The sequence below is a fragment of the Globicephala melas genome, chromosome 5 (genome assembly GCF_963455315.2).
Source record: "Globicephala melas chromosome 5, mGloMel1.2, whole genome shotgun sequence".
Lineage (NCBI taxonomy): Eukaryota > Metazoa > Chordata > Mammalia > Artiodactyla > Delphinidae > Globicephala > Globicephala melas.
Genome location: NC_083318.1, coordinates 70,998,816 through 71,022,313, shown reverse-complemented (window position 1 = coordinate 71,022,313; position 23,498 = coordinate 70,998,816). Strand labels below are relative to the sequence as shown.

The window sequence follows — 23,498 nt, the reverse complement described above, 5'->3', positions numbered from 1 at the left end:
TCATCTTAACACAGTGCTCTACTCATAGTAGGTACTCAATAAATGTTTTATGATTACTCCCATGGTGACTGTTCATCCCAGTTTGCCCAGGTGTAAGTCCTCATTTAAACCTGTTGTTTTGGCATCTCAGCACTCCCTTGACTCTCAAATAGTTTGTACAATAAATCACACAATCATTTTAATTTTTCCTAATTTTCAGAACATTATTTTATGACTTAGAAATGTAAATGGAGGAAAGTTACTAGAATAAGATACTTATTCCTGCAATACAGCACTAAATATTTCTGGTCAAGTAGACACCGTAAGTATGCTTTAAGGCAATACTTGGGGTGATTTTGCCCCCAGGAAACATCTGGCAATGTCTGACATTTTTGCTTGGCCAGGGATGTTGCTAGACATCATATCACACACAGCACAGCCCTCACAACAAAGAATTTATCATCGTTATTTAACGTCGATATCGACGTTATTTAACGTCGATACCCTTATATAAGAAAGCAAGATCAAAACGATATTTTTAAACAATGTAGATGTTTTATAAGAGGAACTAAACAAATCTGATCTTTATTCATTTAGCTTGAGATGACTGTTTTCATGCAATCAATTGTAAGTGGTTGGGATGAAATGGAAAGACTATCATTATGGACTCAATACTTTGGTTTGAATTTCAGTTTTGCTATGTGCGTCTGGGCCCAAGAGGTTGGTAAAGATCAGAGGTTCAGTTTTCTAGCCCACAAAAGTACCTACGTCTTCTCTTCCCACCTACATACTATTGCCACACTAATCTTTCCAAAACACGATTTTGTTAAGGATATTCCGACACTCAAAAATCTCCTCCTAGATTTCACAAGCAATCCACAGTATGGTCTCCAACCCAATGATTCAAATTTCTTACTTGTTCCCCAACAAATTTGTATCTTCACAGACTTCGCTTTACCCTACTCAAATGAAGCACTCATTCTTTTCCCTGCACTTTTTGATTCTGACAGAGCAGCAAGAAATACCCTTCCGCCTATCTGTACCTAAATCCTAAGTCTCAGCTCTCACATTCAAGTCCATATAAACCTTTCTGCTGTGAACTCTCATTGCTGATTTCAGAGAGGACCGAATTCTGTGTTCATTCTGTCTCCAAGCTAAACTCTAAGCACTTGAAGGCTTAGTATCAAGCCACAATCAGTCATTTAAACAAATGTTTATGTGGCAGCTACCACTGGCCAGGCATGGTGCTCAACAGGAATTCAAAAATGAATTAAGGGGTTTCCCTGGTGGCGCAGTGGGTGACAGTCCTCCTGCCGATGCAGGGGACACGGGTTCGTGCCCCGGTCCGGGAAGATCCCACATACCGCGGAGCAGCTAGGCCCGTGAGCCATGGCCGCTGAGCCTGCGCTCCGCAACAGGAGAGGCCACAATAGTGAGAGGCCTGCGTACCGCAAAAAACAAACAAACAAACAAAAAAAACGAATTAAGACAAAATTAAATGATTATACTTCTCATCGTGCTGGTTGTCAGCTCTCTCAGTCATAGGGGGTACTACCATAGAAACCTATAGCGCCTGCTCAACAAGTTCCAAACCTCTAGATTCAGGTTTCTAGGACTTATCTGTTTCTTTGGATTTTATTTTTTAATTCTCTCCAGATCAGCCCCAGCTAAAAATAACCAATGGCAAACAAGAGTTTCACTATGAGAAGTCAACGCAAGACCCATTATCTCCCTCCAAGGGGGGAAATTAGCAGGCTCACTCAAAAGATAGTCACATCCTAAAATTACTAAAGTACTCTCTCTATATCTACTAGTTATTAATAAAGACATAAAATATAATCTCTATAATTATAAAATGCAGTACGAATTAGGCACTAAACGCATTATACTTAAAAACCTCCTCACTAACTTAACAGCATCTATTAAATTCCATTCCTCAAATTTATCAGACTCATAGGTCATTTGTGGACTTAGCCTGGCCCACACCTGCTTCTTTTTTTTGTATATATAAACTTATTTATTTTATTTATTTTATTTTTGGCTGTGTTGGGTCTTTGTTGCTGCGAGTGGGCTTTCTCTAGTTGCAGAGAGCGGGCTTCTCACTACGGTGGCTTCTCTTTTTGCAGAGCATGGGCTCTAGGCGTGTGGGCTTCAGTAGTTGTGGCTCGCAGGCTCTAGAGCGCAGGCTCAGTAGTTGTGGTGCATAGGCTTAGTTGCTCCACGGCATGTGGGATCTTCCCGGACTAGGGCTTGAACCTGTGTCCCTTGCATCGGCAGGCAGATTCTTAACCACTGTGCCACCAAGGAAGCCCCACTCCCTGCTTCTTATTCACGCTTTTCAAACAAAACAACGCTTAACAGCCACACATGGTTGGGTACTTTCTAATTCTCTCACAGGCAGATGAGCAGAAGTTCATGAATGGAGCAGTAGAGGGCTGTGTGTGGGAGAGATTTCCTTCTAGTAACTGTAGAAGTGGGACATGGTTTGATTCATCCTCATGAATTCTAAACCTCTAATTTTTAACTACACACTGTTTGTCTCTCTCCAAATATTTTCATAAACTTCATGGTACTGCATTATCTTGCTTCTATTATTTCCCACATTTCAAGAAGATATAATCACTTTTTTCTTTTCCTCCCTATAGTTCCTTAATACCCTCAAGAAGTCTCAATTTTACTCCAGAATTTGAACCCTTTCCAAGATCAAAGCAAATTGTATGTTTTGCATTTATTGAGCCTTCCTCTTAAATAAGCTAATTTGTTCCTAAAGGTATCCATTTCCTCCATAATTTAGATTCCCAAATGAAAGAGCACAGAGGATGTGATTTTACGTAAATAGAACAGGCAAAATAAGAACTTATATTACTGAAAGCCTTAAAACCTAAATGCTTCTACAAGTTCATTTTTGCTACTAAACTATCACAACAGGAGTCAACATGCAGTGTGCTCTGGCTAGTACAAGTCATTACTATAAGGAACAGAACATTATTGTAACTCAATTCATTTACATTGAGACACTATTTAATGCTATTTACTACCCAAATTATTTTATTTTAAATCATGTCGAAATTAAACTGATTTACAGATATACTTATAGATATGGTCCTAGCAGAAAGGCAAGGAGGCAGGGATCTGGGTAAATAAAAGAGAAGGGAATGAGCCCTTTTAGGTTACCAGGGCATCGGCACCACCAGGGACCCTGGAAAGTTTGGTATAGGGATTTGCATGCAGAGTAGTCCCAAAAATGAGACTGAGGAGAGCAGCAACATCAGTAACCCCGAAGACTCACAAAATGTGAGCTCTGAAATTCCTTATCTGATATTCCTGGAAAGTAAGGAAGTTTGGGGTTTTTCCCCCTCAACAAAAACAGACTACAAATCACAGCAATATCTTATCTGATCCACCTCCTAGAGTAATGAAAATAAAAACAAAAATAAGCAAATGGGACCTAATTAAGCTTCAAAGCTTCTGCACAGTAAAGGAAACCATAAACAAAAAGACAACCCACAGAATGGGAAAAATATTTGCAAATGAAGTGACCGACATGGGATTAATCTCCAAAATATACAAACAGCTCATGCAGCACAGCATCAAAAAAACAAAAAACCCAACCCAAAAATGGGTGGAAGATCTAAATAGGCATTTCTCCAAAGAAGACATACAGATGGCCAAAAAGCACATGAAAAGATGCTCAACGTCACTAATTACTGGAGAAAAGCACATCAAAACTACAATGAGGTATCACCTCACACCGGTCAGAATGGCCATCATCAAAAAATATATAAACAATAAATGCTGGAGAGGGTGTGAAGAAAAGGGAACCCTCCTATACTGTTGACAGGAATGTAAATTGGTACAACCATTATGGAGAACAGTATGGAGGTTCCTTGAAAAACTAAATACAGAACTACCATACGGGAGACTTCGCTGGTGGCACAGTGGTTAAGACTATGCACTCCCAATGCAGGGGGCCCGGGTTCGATCCCTGGTCAGAGAACTAGATGCCACATGCGTGCTGCAACTAAGAGTTCGCATGCCACAACTAAGGAGCCTCCTGCCACAACCCAGCACAACCAAATAAATAAATACTTTAAAAAAAACCCCAAATCTACCATATCATACAGCAATCCCACTCCTGGGCATACATCTGGAGAAAACCATAATTCAAGAAGATACATGCACTCCAATGTTCACTGCAGCACTATTCACCATGGCCAAGACATGGAAGCAACCTCAATCAACGTCCATCGACAGAGGAGTGGGCAAAGAAGATGTGGTAGATATATACAATGGAATGTTAGTCAGCCATAAAAAAAGAATGAAACAGTGCCATTTGCAGCAACATGGAGGGATCTAGAGATTGTCATACTGGGTGAAGTCAGACAAAGACAGATATCATATGATATCGCTTATATGTGGAATCTAAAAAAAAAATGGGACAAATGAACTTATTTACAAAACAGAAATGGAGTCACAGATGTAGAAAACAAACTTATGGTTACCAGGGGGGAAAGGGGGAGGAGGGATAAGGGGAGATTGGGATTGACGTATACACACTACTATATATAAAACAGATAACTAGTAAGGACCTACTATATAGCACAAAGAACTCTACTCAATATTCTATAATGACCTATATGGGAAAAGAATCTAAAAAAGAGTAAGTGTATGTCTATGTATAACTGATTCACTTTGCTGTACACCTGAAACTAACACAACATTGCAAATCAACTACACTCCAATAAAAATTTTAAAAAAAAAGACTACATACTTTAGGTAAATCTGATAAACTTGTTAATATTTGCACTTGTGGAATCTCATTTTTAAAATGCAAAGTTAAAAACAAGAATAACGGATAAGATCATACACATCAGCTGACTTGGGCTCCAGTTCTATCAAAAACACATGTCTAAACTTACTGGAACCAAAATTTGTTCATCTGTGAAATATAATCTTACTGATTCTAAGTAACAAGGAAAACATCAATGGCTTTTTAATGTATCATGCTGTATTACGATCCTTACCCTATGTGACTACAGAGTAATGAAACTGACTTAAATCAGTAAGATTTATCAGGATTTTTTTAAATTATAAAAGTAATTTGTGGGATTCCCTGGTGGCGCGGTGGTTGAGAGTCCGCCTGCCGATGCCGGGGGTTGCGGGTTCGTGCCCCGGTTCGGGAGGATCCCACGTGCTGCAGAGCGGCTGGGCCTGTGAGCCATGGCCGCTGAGCCTGTGCGACTGGAGCCTGTGCTCTGCAAGGGGAGAGGTCACAGCAGTGACAGGCCCGCGTACCACAAAAAAAAAAAAAAGAAAGGAAAAAGCAATTTGTGTTCGTAACAGAAAATTGAGAAATTACAAAAAGTACAAAGAAGTATAAAACAAGGTGTAACAGTTATCCTACAAAAGAGAGAATTTTAAAACTGATTTTAAACATCAGATACTGTATCTGGACAGAATTTTCTTTAATTCATTCATGGGAGAGTACAGTTTAAATATTGCCATTATGCAGAGTATGTATGAAATTCCTCATTTGTAACTGGCATAGGGGTCATGCAAGTCATGCAAGAAATCTGGTCTCATTATTTTACCTCGTTCACCTCGTTTCAACTTAACATATTGACAATCAGATTGATTCAATTTAATATAACTGAACTCTTACTACACACAAGATTCTGAGAGCCTGTTTTGACACACAAAGATGAATATGATACTGCTTCCTCTGCTTAAAATGCTCACCATCTAGACAAGACAAAGTACGAGGTTGTGGTGTTACATATACTCTAAAAAGATATATAAACAGTGATAGGCAACACTGAAGAGGAAGTAAACCAAGTGGGAAATTTAGAACTTCAGAAAGGAAAGAAAAAAGGTACTCTATACAGAATGAAAATTAAAAGGTAACAGGCATGAATGTTTATGAAGTTTTCTGACAACAGCAAGAAAATCCAGGAAAAAGGTGAATTGGAGTTGGACAGCTGAGGACTTCAAACATCTTGCTAACCCATTTTTATTCACGAGGCATAATAATGACTTTAACAGTTTTCAAAATTCAAACCTACCCTCAAGAGGAAAAGAATCTGCTATTACTATGGATATTCAGAGAAATGTGCCATAGATTTAGGAAAAGAAAAATCCATGATGCTTACATTGCTAAAGATCTCTCCCACATTTAAGCTTAGCAATTTGTGTTAGGGTATCTTATGTTCCAAAATAGATGACAATATTTTAATCACAGAAACACAGATTAAAAGAACACTTAGAAATAACCAAATTTAACTTTTACCTCTTTGAAACATCCCTTGTCACAGGACCATTAAGCAGTCTTTACTGCTAAAGGTTACTCACGCTTTTTAAAGGCAGTCTATACGATCTAGGAACAGCTCTACTAGAAAATTCTTCCTTATATTAAATCAATATTTGCTTACCTCTAACGTATACCTATTGTTCTAGTAATGATCTCCAGAGTTATACAGAATAAGTCTAAAAAATCTATCTACAGGTTAAATAAATCAAGATCAAATGTTTTATCAGGCACGGTTTTCAGGATTGGTATGAATCTCAACGCACTATATTAGCTATGTGACTTCGAGTTTAAGTTTCCTTACCTGTAAGATATAGATAACATGACACCTGCTACAACACAGATGAATTTTGAAGAGACAATGATAAATGAAATAAGCCAGACACTAAAAGATAAATACTATATGATTCCACTTATATGAGGTACCCAGAATAGTCAAATTCATAGACACAGAATGTAGAATGGTGGTTGCCAGGGGCTGGGGGCAGGGAGAATAGGGGAATGGAGAATTACTATTTATACAGAGTTTCAGTTTGTAAAGTTCTAGAGATGGACGGTGGTGATGACTGCACAACAATGTAAATGTATTTATATGCCACTGAACTATACACTTAAAAGTGATTAAAATGGTAATTTTTGTCTTGTATATTTTACCCCAATTGAAAAAAATGGGGATAACAATAACTACAACTCAAAATTGTGCAGATTAAATTATTTAACGTGCATAAAATGCCTTATACAATACTTGGTATATAGAACATGCTTAAACAATAATGATTGTAATATATTTTACCAATCATGTGGCCCTACTTGGCCAAATTCAATTTTTTAAGAAAGCAAGAAAATGCATTATCATGTCTCTAAGTGTTCCCAGCAGTGCAATGCTCACACATAGGGGGTCTAAGTATTTTTTCCATTAAAGAAAAAAAAAAATGTAAACCCATGTTAGAATCACTGGAAAACCACTGCTAAGAAGGGAATAAAATGATCATCTAGATGTATAACTTCTGATTCATTTAAAACACACACACACACACACACACACACGAACCATGTTACTTTAAAGTAACATCTCCCTGGTCTAGAAGAGTCTAGAAAACAAAACTTCAAGATGTTAATCAGCGAATGACTGCCAAATTATAAGTGGTGGCAATTATACAAATTAAATTGCTTTATAAACCTAGGCTCATCATATTAAATCACAGGCAAATTCTACCAATGGTCCCCTACAAAAAGCATACATAAAACAAAAAGGTCAAGTAATAAAAGTCCATTATCAGAAGTGAAGGGCTATGAGAGAAAAAAATACAGTAAGAAAAAACCACCAACATATCTACCTCTGAGTTAGGGAAGTTATCCATAAAATTTATTGATGAGAAGTCAGCATGAGTTCAAAGTGTCTTCATAAACTTAAAAGAAAACTGATTTAAAGTAAAATGGATTTAACGGGATATGAGGAACTTATTAGATTTCCAATCTCAAAAACCTTTAAGAAAAGAAGAAATAATCATCTGTCCTGACCAGCTTGAATATTAAATCAGCTTAAAAACAAGAGGCATGACCGCCTGGTCTCAAAGTCCATTTCTAATTTTATTTTCTATGATTTTATGTTCTGCAAAAGTTCCTAAGGGCCCCACAAAGAGTCAGACAGCTCATGTCTATTTTCCCTAAAATCATTATTCTCAATCTGTAGTCTTCTCTACAGATATAGAGAGTGTATGTCAGCAATAATGAATCTCTCAAAGAAAAAGTAAAAAAAAAAAATAAAGCAACAAACTTCTAGATACTGACAAATAATTTTAATTAACAAATACTGATTAGATAATACAGTCTTTATGCATATATACACAATACTAAACTCTCATCTACAAAAATGCAGCAGAGTGGATGAATAAACAATCTAAAACTCATTTAGAAAGTATTTCACACATACACCCCCCTTTTGCCCACATGTAAATTCCTTTTCAATTAGCACAATTCACACTAGGAATGGAGAAAAGAATCTGGAGACTTGGAGAGGTGGAGAAGTCAGTTCCTAATCCTCCCCCTCAACAATGAATATTTTAAATAGTAACATAAAGATGTTTTATGTATTATATGTATTTGTTTATTCTTTTATATGAGGCTCTTGAGAAATTCTAATAAAAACCATTTAAAAAGGGTCCTTTCTTTGAGACCCACTACTGTTTCTTTCCTCAGTAAAAGTATACCTGTTTTAGGTAAATTTAATGAAGAACATGAGGATTTATGGAAAATTAGACTAAAATTATTTTGTTTTACAGAAACCTGGGAGCCTAAAAGTACAAGTACATGGATGAAAGCACAGAGACACTAAAACTAAATTTAACTAAAAATGTTATATAACTGTAAAAATAAGGATGATATTACAGGAGCTGATTACAGGCCAAGAGGCCAAAGGAAGATATGAATGATGTTACTCACCTAATTCAAATTTCAGTTCTAGTACAAAGAAAGTATGTAATAATGACATGGGATCACTTCAAGTCTTTAGACATCTGCCGAAAACCTCACCCTGCACGGAGAACACCTAAGAAATTCTTGATTTACCCAACAATTAACTTCTCAAAAGGCTTAGGAAGAAATGAGAACTGGACCTGTTCTGACCATCACCAACAACAAATTAACTGGGGATAACAAAATGATCAAAATACTGGAAGAAAGAGGCCATTTCATTTTGGAGTTTATAGCAAAATAGAAAAAAAATTCTAAACAAAGAAGTGCAAACCATTTTTTAGAAAATTTGATCTAAAAACATTCAGATCACATTTGATGATATTAAAGAATTATTTTTAATGGGGAGGGTAAACTGGTAGTGTAGTTATGTTTAAAAAGAGTCCTTATCTTCTACTACAATATTTAGTAATTAAATGATATGATGTTTGAGATGAAATTTGCTTCGAAATAGTCCAGAGGGTTGAGGTTTGAATGGTATAGATGAAACAAGAATGGCATGAGTTGGTAAGTGTTAAAGATGGGTTGTAAGTTAAGTGGAGGTTCATTTTACTGTTCACTCTATTTTTGTATATGTTTGAAATTTTTCAAAAAGTTTTTTTTTAAGTTCACTGCAAAGACAGATCAGTCTAGAACTAAAATAAAATGGAAATGATAAAGACAAAGCTAACACTTATATATTTAATTTGTGTCGACAACTGTTCTAAACCCTTTACCTATATTACATTTAATTCTATACGGTTGATACAATAATTAACTCTACTTTACAGATAATGAAAACTCTCAAGCACAGAGAGTAAGTGGTTAACAAGGTCATGCAGTTGACAAAGGTGGGAGCAGGGATTTCAACTCAGGCGACCTAGTTCCACAGTCATGGCTCTTAGCTACAATCTGACTCCCAGGGGCTCCAAAGGCCAATTCAGCACAAGAATAGTGAGTACAAAAAGAGGTCATCAGATAAAGAAATTCATAAAAATGTACATAGGGCTCCGGTCGTTAAAGACAAATGATCAAAAAACAGAATTAGGGAATATAAAATAGCCAAAGGTGAATAACAGTACAAATGTACAAAGAATAACATGAAAAATACAGATAATTAAAATTAGGTAAGAGCTGAAAATGTTTAAACATAGTCAGACTAACTGTGTTCCAATCCTAGCTCATCCACATACTTGAGAGACTAAAAGCAAATTATTTAACCTAAGCTTTAATTTCATCATCTTTAAAATGGAGATTAATAATAGACTGACCATACTGAGTTATTAAGAAGATGAAATACTGTATATAAAGTGCTTAGCATGTATCTGTCATGTGTTAGTGCAATAAATAATTGTTAGGGCTTCCCTGGTGGCACAGTGGTTGAGAGTCCGCCTGCCAATGCAGGGGACACGGGTTCGTGCCCCGGTCTGGGAAGATCCCACATGCTGCAGAGCGGCTAGGCCCGTGAGCCATGGCCGCTGAGCCTGCGCGTCTGGATGCTGTGCTCCACAACGGGAGAGACAACAACAGTGAGAGGCCCGCGTACCACAAAATAGTAATAATAATAATTGTTAGCAATTATTTAAAATAAAAGAGCAATAAAAATCACATTGAAGGATGTCCACTTTCAACACTTGGACCTAACATGATACTGGATGTTCTACTCAGGGCAATTAGACGGGAAGATGAAATAAAAGGCATCCAGATTGGAAAAAAGAAGTAAAATTATCTCTATTAGCAGATGACATGATATTTTTTCTTTTTTTTTTTTTTTTGCGGTACGCGGGCCTCTCACCGCCGTGGCCTCTCCCGTTGCGGAGCACAGGCTCCGGACGCGCAGGCTCAGCGGCCATGGCTCACAGGCCTAGCCGCTCTGCGGCATGTGGGATCTTCCCAGACCGGGACACGAACCCATGTGCCCTGCATTGGCGGGCGGATTCTCAACCACTGCGCCACCAGGGAAGCCCGACATGATCTTTTATATAAAAAATCCAAAGGGGGCTGCCCTGGTGGCGCAGTGGTTGGGAGTCCGCCTGCCGATGCAGGGGACATGGGTTCGTGCCCCGGTCCGGGAGGATCCCACGTGCCAAGGAGCGGCTGGGCCCGTAAGCCATGGCTGCTGGGCCTGTGCGTCCGGAGCCTGTGCTCCGCAGCGGGAGAGGCCACGGCGGTGAGAGGCCCGCGTACCGCAAAGAAAAAAAAATCCAAAGGAATCCACACCAAAAAAAAATAAAAAAACTATTACAGCTGATAAATGACTTGGGGAAGGCTGCAGGAGACAATGACATCAATATACAAAAATCAACCATATTTCTATACAGTAGCAATGAAAAATCCAAAAATGAAATTGAGAAAAACAATTCCATTTACAGTGGCATTAAAAAAATAATAAAATGACTGAAAATAAAATTAAAAAAAGAAATGTAACACTTACACACTGAAAATTACAAAACACAGTTGAAAGAAATTAAAGACCTAAATGAATAGAAAGACATCCAATGTTCATGGATTGAAAAAACTCAATACTGTTAAGATCTCAAAAGTTAAGATCCCCAATTGATCTACAGATTCAATACAATCCCTATCAAAATTCCAGTTGCCTTTTATTTTTTGCTGAAATTTACAAGCTGATCCTAAAATTCACATGGAAATACAAGGGTCACTGAATAGCTAAAACAATCTTGAAAAAAACAAAACTGGAGGACTCACTCATTCCAGTTTCAAAACTACAGTAATCACGCTGGGCAGTAGTGGCATAAAAGATAGTCATAGATCAAGGGAATAGAATTGTGAGTCCATAAATAAACCCATACATTTTATGAGGAACTGATTATTTTTTTGAATTTTTGAATTTTACTTTATTTTTTATACAGCAGGTTCTTATTACTCATCCATTTTATACACATCAGTGTATACAAGTCAATCCCAACCTCCCAATTCATCACACCACCCCCCCCACCTGCCACTGCTTTCCCTGCTCGCTGTCCGTACACTTGTTCTCTACATCTGTGTTTCAATTTCTGCCCTGCAAACTGGTTCATCTGTACCATTTTTCTAGGTTCCACATATATGTGTTAATATATATTTGTTTTTCTCTCTCTGACTTACTTCACCTTGTAAGACAGTCTCTAGATTCATCCACGTCTCTACAAATGACCCAATTTCGTTCCTTTTTATGGCTGAGTAATATTCCATTGTATATACGTACCACTTCTTCTTTATCCATTCAGCAGTGGATGGGCATTTAGGTTCCTTCCACAACCTGGCTATTGTAAATAGTGCTGCAATAAACACTGGGGTGCATGTGTCTTTTTGAATTATGGTTTTCTATGGGTATATGCCCAGTAGTGGGATTGCTGGGTCATATGGTAATTCTGTTTTTAGTTATTAAGGAACCTCCATACTGTTCTCCATAGTGGCTGTATCAATTTACATTCCCACCAACAGTGCAAAAAGGGTTCCCTTTTCTCCACACCCTCTCCAGCATCTGTTGTTTGTAGATTTTCTGATGATGCCCATTCTAACTGGTGTGAGGTGATACCTCACTGTAGCTTTGATTTGCATTTCTCTAATAATTAGTGATGCTGAGCAGCTTTTCATGTGCTTCTTGGCCATGTGTATGTCTTCTTTGGAGAAATATCTATTTAGGTCTTCTGCCCATTTTTGGATTGGGTAGTTTGCTTTTTTAAATATTGAGCTGCATGAGCTGTTTATATATTTTGGAGATTAATCCTTTGTCTGTTGATTTGTTTGCAAAGATTTTCTCCCATTCTGAGGGCTCTCTTTTCGTCTTGTTTGTAGTTTCCTTTGCTTTGCAACAGCTTTTAAGTTTCATTAGGTCCCATTTGTTTACTTTTGTTTTTATTTCCATTGCTCTAGGAGGTGGATCAAAAAAGATCTTGCTGTGATTTATGTCAAAGAGTGTTCTTCCTATGTTTTCCTCTAAGAATTTTATAGTGTCAGGTCTTACATTTAGGTCTCTAATCTATTTTAAGTTTATTTTTGTGTATGGTGTTAGGGAGTGTTCTACTTTCATTCTTTTACACATAGCTGTCCAGTTTTCCCAGGACCACTTATTGAATAGATTGTCTTTTCTCCATTGTATATCCTTGCCTCCTTTGTCATAGATTAGTTGACCATAGGTGTGTGGGTTTATCTCTGGGCTTTCTATCCTACTTCATTGATCTATACTTCTGTTTTTGTGCCAGTACCATATTGTCTTGATTACTGTAACTTTGTAGTATAGTCTGAGGTCAGGGAGCCTGATTCCTCCAGCTCCGTTTTTTTCCCTCAAGACTGCTTTGGCTATTCGGGGTCTTTTGTGTCTCCATACACATCTTTAGATTTTTTTGTTCTAGTTCTGTAAAAAGTGCCATTGGTAATTTGACAGGGATTGCATTGAATCTGTAGATTGCTCTGGGTAGTATAATCATTTTCACAATATTGATTCTTCCAATCCAAGAACATGGTATATCTCTCCATCTGTTGCTATCATCTTTAATTTCTTTCAACAATGTCTTATAGTTTTCAGCATAAAGGTTTTTTGTCTCCCTAGGTAGGTTTATTCCTAGGTATTTTACTCTTTTTGTTGCAATAGTAAATGGGAGTGTTTCCTTAATTTCACTTTCAGATTTTTCATCATTAGTGTATAGGAATGCAAGAGATTTCTGTGCATTAATTTTGTATCCTGCAACTTTACCAAATTCATTGATTAGCTCTAGTAGTTTTCTGGTGGCATCTTTAGGATTCTCTATGTATAGTATCATGTCATCTGCAAACAGTGACAGTTTCACTTCTTCTTTTCCAATTTGTATTCCCTTTATTTCTTTTTCTTCTCTGATTACTGTGGCTAGGACTTCCAAAACAGTGTTGAAAAATAGTGGTGAGAGTGGACATCCTTGCCTTGTTCCTGATTTTAGAGGAAATGCTTTCAGTTTTTCACCATTGAGAATGATGTTTGCTGTGGGTTTGTCGTATATGGCCTTTATTATGTTGAGGTAGGTTCCCTCTATGCCCACTTTCTGGAGAGTTTTTATCATAATGGGTGTTGAATTTTGTCAAAAGCATTTTCTGCATCTACTGAGATGATCATATGGTTTTTCTTCTTCAATTTGTTAATATGGTGTATCATATGGATTGATTTGCGTATATTGAAGAATCCTTGCATCCCTGGGATAAATCCCACTTGATCATGGTGTATGATCCTTTTAATGTGTTGTTGGATTCTGTTTGCTAGTATTTTGTTGAGGATTTTTGCATCTATATTCATCAGTGATACTGATCTGTAATTTTCTTTTTTTTGTAGTATCTTTGTCTGGTTTTGTTATCAGGGTGATGGTGGCCTCATACAATGAGTCTGGGAGTATTCCTTCCTGTGCAATTTTTCGGAAGAGTTTAGAAGGATGGGTGTTAGCTCTTCTCTAAATATTTGATAGGATTCACCTGTGAAGCCACCTGGTCCTGGACTTTCGTTTGCTGGAAGATTTTCAATCACAGTTTCAATTTCATTACTTGTGATTGGTCTGCTCATATTTTCTATTTCATCCTGGTTCAGTCTTGGAAAGTTATACCTTCCTAAGAATTTGTCCATTTCTTCCAGGTTGTCCATTTTATTGGCATAGAGTTGCTTGTAGTAGTCTCTTAGGATGCTTTATATTTCTGCAGTGACTGTTGTACCTTCTCCTTTTTCATTTCTAATTTTATTGATTTGAGTTCTCTCCCTCTTTTTCTTGATGAGGCTGGCTAACAGTTTATCAATTTTGTTTACCTTCTCAAAGAACCAGCTTTTAGTTTTTTTATCTTCGCTATTGTTTTCTTTGTTTCTATTTCATTTATTTCTGCTCTGATCTTTATGATTTCTTTCCTTCTGCTAACTCCTGGTGCTGTTTGTTCTTCTTTCTCTAGTTCCTTTACGTGTAAGGTTAGATTGTTTGAGATTTTTTCTTGTTTCTTGAGGTAGGCTTGTATTGCTATAAACTTCCCTCTTAGAATTGCTTTTGCTGCATCCCATACGTTTTGGATTGTTGTATTTTCTTTGTCATTTGTCTCTAAGTATTTTTCTATTTCCTCTTTGATTTCTTCAGTGATCTCTTGGTTATTTAGGGAAGACTGTTTAGCCTCCATGTGTTTATGTTTTTTATGTTTTTTCCCTGTAATTGATTTCTAATCTCATAGCATTGTGATCAGAAGAGATGCTTGATATGATTTCAATTTTCTTAAATTTACTGAGGCTTGATTTGTGACCCAAGATGTGATCTATCCTGGAGAATGTTCCATGGGAACTTGAGAAGGCAGTGTAATCTGCTGTTTTTGGATGGAATGTCTCATAAATATCAATTAAATCTATCTGTTCTATTGTGTCACTTAAAGCTTGTGGTTCCTTATTAATTTTGTTTGAATGATCTGTTCATTTGTGTAAGTGAGGTGTTAAAGCCCCTCCCCCCTCGTATTATTGTGTTACTGTTGATTTCCTCTTTTACAGCTGTTAGCAGTTGCCTTATGTATTGAGGTGATCCTATGTTGGGTGCATATATATTTATAATTGTTATATCTTCTTCTTGGATTGATCCCTTGATCATTATGTAGTGTCCTTCCCTGTCTCTTGTATCATTCTTTATTTTAAAGTCTTTTATATGATATGAGGATTGCTACTCCAGCTTTCTTTTGATATCCATTTGCATAGAATATCTTTTTCCATCCCTCACTTTCAGTCTGAATGTGTCCCTAGGTCTGAAGTGGATGTCTTTTAGACAGCATATATATGGGTCTTGTGTTTGTATCCATTCAGCAATCCTGTGTCTTTTGCTTGGAGCTTTTAATCCATTCACGTTTAAGGTAATTAATGATATGTCTGTTCCTATTACCATTTTCTCAATTTTTTGGGTTTGTTTTTGTAGGTCCTTTTCTTCTCTTGTGTTTCCCACTTAGAGAAGTTCCTTTAGCATTTGTTGTACAGCTGGTTTGGTGGTGCTGATTTCTCTTAGCTTTTGCTTGTCTGTAAAGCTTTTGATTTCTCCATCGAATCTGAATGAGATCCTTGCCGGGTAGACTAATCTTGGTTGTAGGTTCTTCCCTTTCATCACTTTATCATGCCACTCCCTTCTGGCTTGTAGAGTTTCTGCTGAGATCAGCTGTTAACCTTATGGGAGTTCCCTTGTACGTTACCTGTCGTTTATCCCTTGCTGCTTTCAAAAATTTTTCTTTGTCTTTAATTTTTGCCAATTTGATTACTATGTGTCTCGGTGTGTTTCTCCTTGTGTTTATCCTGTATGGGAGTCTCTGCGCTTCCTGGACTTGGGTGGCTATTTCTTTTCCCATTTTGGGGAAGTTTTTGACTATAATCTCTTCAAATATTTTTTCGGGTCCTTTCTCTCTTCTCCTTCTGGGACCCCTATAATGCGAATGTTGTTGCATTTAATGTTATCCCAGAAGTCTGTTAGGCTGTCTTCATTTCTTTTCATTCTTTTTTCTGTATTCTGTTCTGCAGCAGTGAATTCCACCATTCTGTATTCCAGGTCACTTATCTGTTCTTCTGCCTCAGATATTCTGCTATTGATTCCTTCTAGTATATATTTCATTTCAGTTATTGTATTGTTCATCTGTTTGTTTCTTCTTTAATTCTTCTAGGTCTTTGTTAAACATTTCTTGCATCTTCTCAATCTTTGCCTCCATTCTTTTTCCGAGGTCTTGGATCATCTTCACTACCATTATTCTGAATTCTTTTTCGGGAAGGTTGCCTATCTCCACTTCATTTAGCTACTTTTCTGGGGTTTTATCTTGTTCCTTCATCTGGTACATAGCCCTCTGCCTTTTCATTTTGTCTGTCTTTCTGTGAATGTGGTTTTCCTTCCACAGGCTGCAGAATTGTAGCTCTTCTTGCTTCTGCTGTCTGCTCTCTGGTGGATGAGGCTATCTAAGAGGCTTGTTTCCTGATGGGAGGGACTGGTGGTGGGAAGAGCTGGGTGTTGCTCTGGTGGGCGGTGCTCAGTAAAACTTTAATCCGCTTGTCTGCTGATGGGTGGGGCTGGGTTCCCTCCCTGTTGGTTTTTTGGCCTGAGGTGACCCAACACTGGAGTGTACCTGGGCTCTTTGGTGGGGCTAATGGCGGACTCTGGGAGGGCTCACGCCAAGGAGTACTTCCCAGGACTTCTACTGCCAGTGTCCTTGTCCTCACGTTGAGACACAGCCACCCCCCACCTCTGCAGGAGACCCTCCAACACTAGCAGGTAGGTCTCGTTCAGTGTCCTTTGGGGTCACTGCTCCTTCCCCTGCGTCCCAATGTGCACACTACTTGTGTATGCCCTCCAAGCATGGAGTCTCTGTTTCCCCCAGTCCTGTCAAAGTCCCGCAGTCAAATCCTGCTAGCCTTCAAAGTCTGATTCTCTAGGAAGTCCTCCTCCCGTTGCTGGACCCCCAGGTTGGGAAGCCTGACGTGGGGCTCAGAACCTTCACTCCAGTGGGTGGACTTCTGTGGTATAAGTGTTCTCCAGTTTGTGAGTCACCCACCCAGCAGTTATGGGATTTGATTTTATTGTGATTGCGCCCCTCCTACCGTCTCATTGTGGCTTCTCCATTGTCTTTGGATGTGGGGTATCTTTTTTTGGTGAGTTCCAGTGTCTTCCTGTCAATGGTTGTTCAGCAGGTAGTTGTGATTCAGTGTTCTAGCAAGAGGGAGTGGGAGCACGTCCTTCTACTCCACCATCTGAACCAATCTCTGAGCAACTGATTTTTGACAAGGGTACCAAGACAATTTAACGGAACAGAAAAGTCTTCTCAACAAATGGTACAGGGACAACTGGATATCCACATGCAAAATAAATGATGTTGGACTCCTACCTCACACCACATAACAACTCAGAATGAATCAAAGCAAGTGTTGGCAAGGATATGGAAAAACTGGAACTCTTGTATAATGCTGGTTGGAATGTACAATGGTACAGCTGCTGTGGAAAACAGTATGGTGGCTCCTCAAAAAATTAAACATAGAATTACCATTTGATCCAAAAATTCCACTTCTGGGTATATACCCACAAGAAGTGAAAGCATGGATTTGCACAGGTTATTTGTAGGTTCCCATTCACAGCAGCATTATTCACAACAGCCAAGAAATGGAGGCAATCCAAGTGTCCACCAACAGATGAAAGGATAAAGAAAATGTGTTATATACTATAACGGAATATTATTCAGCCTTCAAAAAGGGGTAAACCATGTCATATGCTACAACATGGATGAACCTTAAGACATTATACTAAATGAAATAAGCTAGTCACAAAAAGACAAATTCTACATGATCTACCTATAGGTATCTAAAGGGGTTAAACTCATAGAAACACAGTAGAACAGTGCTTTCCAGGAGCAGGGGGAAGGGGAGTTACTCTTCTGTGAGTGTAGAGTTTCAGTCATGCAGGATGGGAGGGTTCTGGGGATCTGTTGCACAACAATGTACATGTAGTTGACAGTACTGAACTATAAACTTGGAATTTTGGGGAGGCTAAATTGAGGGAAATTGTAGTTCAAATGAGGCAAGGTGATACACAGTAAGCCAAAAGGTAGCTTGGAACAGGTTTAAGTCTACTCTTCCAAATAATGGAAGATAACTGAAATTTTATCACCAAATTATTGTTGACCTGAAATTTGTTGTTCTGAAATATCAATATTATGGCAAGCTCAAAAGCCTGGATAAGACAAAATAGGATAATTTCTAAAGAGAAAAACAAGCAATGTTTAGAAATTCCAGACCAGACTGATTCCTTGCAAAATTCAAAACTAGGTTAAACAAAATGTTTGTAAAGTTAGAATAGGAAAAACCCAGAAGATTCATCATGAACAAGTCAAACCAAATTAACTGCAATGTCTATGCTAATAAGTTTACTTCATTGAAGGTAAGAACTCTTTAAGGCATCATATAGCTTAATTATAGCAAGCCACTTGGCAAAATCTTTCATAATATCCATACAGGCAAAATGGCATATGGGCTTGATAATAATAAGTAGTACTAACAGTTACTGAACAACCACTGTGTGAGTTGATTAATGATGTTCATTAATCTGGAGGGAGTCTAGTCAAGCTGCATACTTCAGAGCCCTTTATTCTGTCATTTTAATATTTTTATCAACAACTTAAATGAAGACCCAGTAGGTATGCTTATGAAATATGAAAATGACAAAAAAATTTGGAAGGAACAGATATTAAATGCCTAAATCAAGACTGACAAAATGAAATATAAAAGCCTAATATTCAAGCTAAAAAAATTCATTACAGAAAACCAGCGTTAGGAAGACTTAGTGTAAGAGCCTATGTATAAAACATATGGGGTGTAACTGAAACCACTCACTCATTTTAAGCATAAATAACAGAAATTAAAACAGTTAATGAAATATTTGGTTTCAAAATAATAGCATTTAGCTCAAGCAAGACATATCCACCACACACTGTCTGGTCAAATACCATCTAAAATGCTGAGTACAGTTCTGGGTACCACGTTTAATGACAAGGAGCAACCCCAATTCATTAAGAGAAAAATGACCACAGTTGAAAGATCAGAGAATTACATTATCTAAGGAATGATTAAGTAAACTGGGATTGTATTACTCTGAAGAAGAGATGAGAATGCTCAGAGTGTGTGGTGGGGAGGAGTCAGCAGGGTCATGATGGTAGTATTCAAATATCGTAAGGGGCCATTCATGTGGAAAAGGAATCAGACTTGGAGAAAGCAAAATATAATGGAAACAGCATAAGCTATGATGTCATAAAGACCTAGATTCAAATCCTGACTCCATCATTTACCATCTGTTATTTGATGCTTGGAGAGAGAAGAAGTGTCGTTACCTAAAAAATGATACCTACCTCATAAATGGATAAAAATTAAATGCAATTAAGTGTAAAAATGTTTATAAGTTGCCTGGCATAGACTGACACACTGTGATACACAATAATGTTAGTTCCCTTCTCTAGACTTTTCTGAGTTGTTCTATAAGAGCATTTTTCAAACTGATAATTAGCCATTAATGGGTCACCACATCAGCTCAGTGGGCTGTAACCAGCATTTTTTCCTAAAGAAACAGAACAGAAAACATTAGCGCTTTACCACATATACCAAGTATAGTTTTGTGAAACTTTTGTTTCAATTATTCATAAACATGTGTGTACTAGGCTATGGTATAAAATGTATTTCTTATCATGAAGCTGGGATTGAGAAAAAAACAAAACAAAACCGTGAAAGCCACTGCTTGTAAATACAATACTGTTTTCTAAGTGTGTTCTAAAGATACTAGTTCCTTGGGAGAGCAAATAAGTTTAGGAAACAAACCGTACCACTTAGAGACTTACTATATTCAATACATATTAGCATATTTAAAAAGCCCAGCATTAAAGAAATCTGGTGGGTTTTTTTGGTTGTTGTTGTTGAACCTCGTTTTTCCCAGATATATTTGATCTCAGACCCACAATTATTTTTTTCACACAATATCTACTAACACCTTCAGGACTGACATTTTGTGGTATACATTTGGGAAAAAACATTCCTCTAGATGAAAAGGAAGGAAATGGGTATAAGTTATAGAAAGTAGACTTTTAGCTTGCTAAGAAAAACTCTTGACTCTTTAAATCTTTCCCTCACTGCTACTAACACCCACTACCCCTTATAACTTATACTCCATACACATACTCCAAAGCACTTTAAATATGATTTTCAAACTTTCAATTCACACAAATCTTTTCAGAAAAAGCACAGGACATCTATAACATCAAGATATGTAACCAGGATCAAAGTAGTAAGCAGGAATCAATTGGCCAAAAGAAACTTCTGGCATAGTATTTTAAAAGACTTGCTTTACCTGAACAAAAACACTGTGATCAGAAACCAAAGCAGCAAAAGACTTAATCAGCTTCTCCAAGGGGAGTCAATGTGTTCTAAGAATACATAGTCTAAAATGGGCTAATGAGTGCAGCTAATCTTCATTATTATTATGGGCATCATTATCATCATCACTTGGAAGAGGCATGTGATATTAGATGATTCCGACTTCTTTTAAAGTGTATACATACCTAGGATTCCTTTGTAAGGACGTGATTTCACACTAATATGAAAATTGTCACTACCACAGTCAGTTCTAATAATATTTGGTATCACTTGGCAATAAAATAAAGGCTTGACATCATATATTCAAGAGCATCTCTGTAACTCAAACCTTTCTAATTGAGTTACAAATATCTCTGACTCTGCTCTAGCAGTTGTCAGAGCATAAAATGCCCTTCCCACTCTTTCTCCACTCTCAGGCTCCAAAACCACCTCTCCTCAAAGTCTGCCCCAACTAGACTATTATTTTCTTCTCAATTTCTGAGCACTCTCAGTACTTTTTGTCCCTATCACTCTTTTAAGCAATTCACTGTGTATTTCCTAGCTTATTTCTTTATTCCTCCATAAAACTTGGCTCCCAACAAGACCATAACTTCCTTAATGAACAGGGATCAACATTTAAGAACCTCCCTCAAGATCCTGAAAGCACTCACTAAATATTTCTTGATTTAAACAACTAGGTTTAAGAGTAATAGTGGCTAGTCTCACAGAGCTCATATACCAGACCCATGCTAAAAGCATACATGGATTAGCTCACATAATCTTCACAACTCTACAGAGGTAAGAACTATTATCTTCTCCATCAAACAGAGGAAGAAAATGAGGCTCTGATTAACTTGCCCAAAGCTGTACAGCTACTAAGTAGCAGAGCCAGGACCTGAATCCAGGCAAAGCTCTTAACTACCTCAGTACACTCTGTAAGGGTTGCAGCCCTGCGAAACCGGAGTCTATGAAGGATTTCAACCTTACTAAGTTAGAAGTTTCAGTTTCAACAAAGAGCAGAGATACTTTAGCTAAAAATTAAAACTTTAAAAAAGGATAAATTAAGACAAATTAAGAATTTCCCGTTGACATCTTTATGCAATTACAATAAAACATGAGGGAAACTGCCTCTCATGTCCTTTCTATATATGGAAATGATATTACGGTGTGGGTCATAATTTTATCAAGAAGTAGCTTATGACAATACAGTTCGGTTTAGATTTTTAAATACGGCTGTTTTTCTCTGCCCCTAGGATGACATGGAAATGAAAGATAGATAACTGTCACTTCACAGCTTCGAAAAATGCCAGACCCAATTCTTGTTTAAAAAATGAGAGCCAGGGCTCTTGTTCCACCCTTGACTCGTCACACAAAGCAGCACCATCCTCTGCCCTCTTCACACAAAGCAAGCGTCACCCTACTACCCAAGGGGGAGTGCTGCTGATCCACACGGTTTCCCCATCGCCGCCAGAAATGTACCCATCTCCCACGGGTCCAAAACACTGACCGCTGCCCGGACTTAGATTACCCTGGTCTGCTCCGCGCACCGGGTGACACCTCATCACACCCAAAATGCCCAGGCCGCCATCCGAAAGCCAGTATTTCACACAAAGCTGGATCCCTTCCTACAAAGCAGTTTCCCATCTCCGACTCCTCCCACGGCGAGCAGCCCTTCCTAGGCTGTGCCAGACCCCAGACCCCAACGGGGTCCAAAGCTCAGAGGGTCCCCAATCCAGAGGAGAACTAGCTACAAAGCCTATTCCTCTTCCAAGCCTCGAACCCCCAACTCTCGCTGACCGTTACGCAGCCAAAGCAAGAAAACCATGAATCAGAGAGCGGACCCCGCTACACAAAGCGAGGTGTCTTACCAGGGGGCCCTCGGAAGACGCTCTCCGCCCCCCGGGCCCGTCCCCGCCCAGCTCCGGCCCGGAGCCCCGCGCTCACCAGCTCTCCTCCTCCTCCTCCCAGCCTGACAGGCGCTCCAGTTCCTCGGGCCGCAGCGGCTCCACCTCGTCCAGCAAGCCGCCCTCGCCCGCTGCCAGCAAGGAGGTGGTGTCCCGCAGCTCCTCGCTACTCGTCCGCCTCGGGCCCGACCCGGCCCCGCAGCCCGACTTGGCGCTGAGGCCCAAGGGGAAGCCCCTAGGGGACGCCGCTCCGGAGGAGGGAGTGGACGCGCCGGCCCGAACCGGGCTGCCAGGCCCAAGGGAGCCGGCGCCCTGCACGGCCCCGGAGCGGCTCCTCAGCTGTTCGTTCTGCTTCTCCAGCTTCTTCACCAGCTCCTGCAGCTTCCGCACCTCCTGGTCCGCGTTCACATTGGAGTTAATGTCCTCCATCCCGGCCCCGCCGCCTCGGCCGCCCGCCACCCGCTCAGACTCACAGCGACAGGGAAAGAGCCGGAGGAAAGAGGCGCCGCCGCCACTCACTCTAGCCGAGGCGCCAGCATATATCAGGGCCAGGCCCCACTGCCAGGGTCCCCCCCTGCTCCGGTTCCGACGCGCCGCGGGCCCCAGCCGAGCCGCCTCATCTGCGCCGGCTCCAGGATTGGGGGAGGCGGCGCCAATATCCGGCCTCGGCCGCCATCTTCCCTCTGTCCCTCCGCCCACCTCAGCCCGGCCCCGTCGGTGACCTCAGAGCGTCGGGGGATGGACCGGCCGGCGGCGGGCGCTGAGAGGACCCGGCGGCGATCTCGCGGAGGGGTGGGGCCACGGGCGAGGCCGGTGGGGCGGGGCTTAAACCGGAAGGGGCGGCCCGGAGCGTCGGCGGAGGCGGGTCGCTGCTCTGGTGGCTGAGAAGAGCGATTACGGCCGCAGGCGGGGCCCGAGGGGAGTGTGGACTTGGCGGCGGGTGGTGCTAAGATTGCAAATCGAGACTCTCCCTCAACCCCGCCTGTTGGCCTTGGATGAGCACCCGCTTCTGGGTCCAGCA

General features: G+C 39.5%; 1 protein-coding gene across 5 annotated transcripts in view; it reads right to left on the bottom strand.

Annotated features, from left to right (window-relative positions):
* Positions 1-23,247, bottom strand: part of SLAIN2 (SLAIN motif family member 2) — a 119,867-nt gene extending 96,620 nt beyond the window's left edge. For 3 of the 5 annotated variants that reach the window (XR_009564000.2, XR_009564001.2, XM_030880474.3), the window contains exon 1: positions 22,518-23,244. Coding sequence is in view for 3 of the 5 variants with exons in the window: in XM_030880474.3 (XP_030736334.1) it covers positions 22,518-22,906 (389 nt within the window). In the remaining 2 variants the exon portion in view is untranslated. Of the gene's footprint in view, positions 1-22,517 lie in introns of all 5 variants that reach the window. The other 2 variants (XM_030880476.3, XM_030880475.3) reach the window with 2 other exon arrangements.
* Between the last annotated feature and the right edge of the window lie 251 nt (positions 23,248-23,498).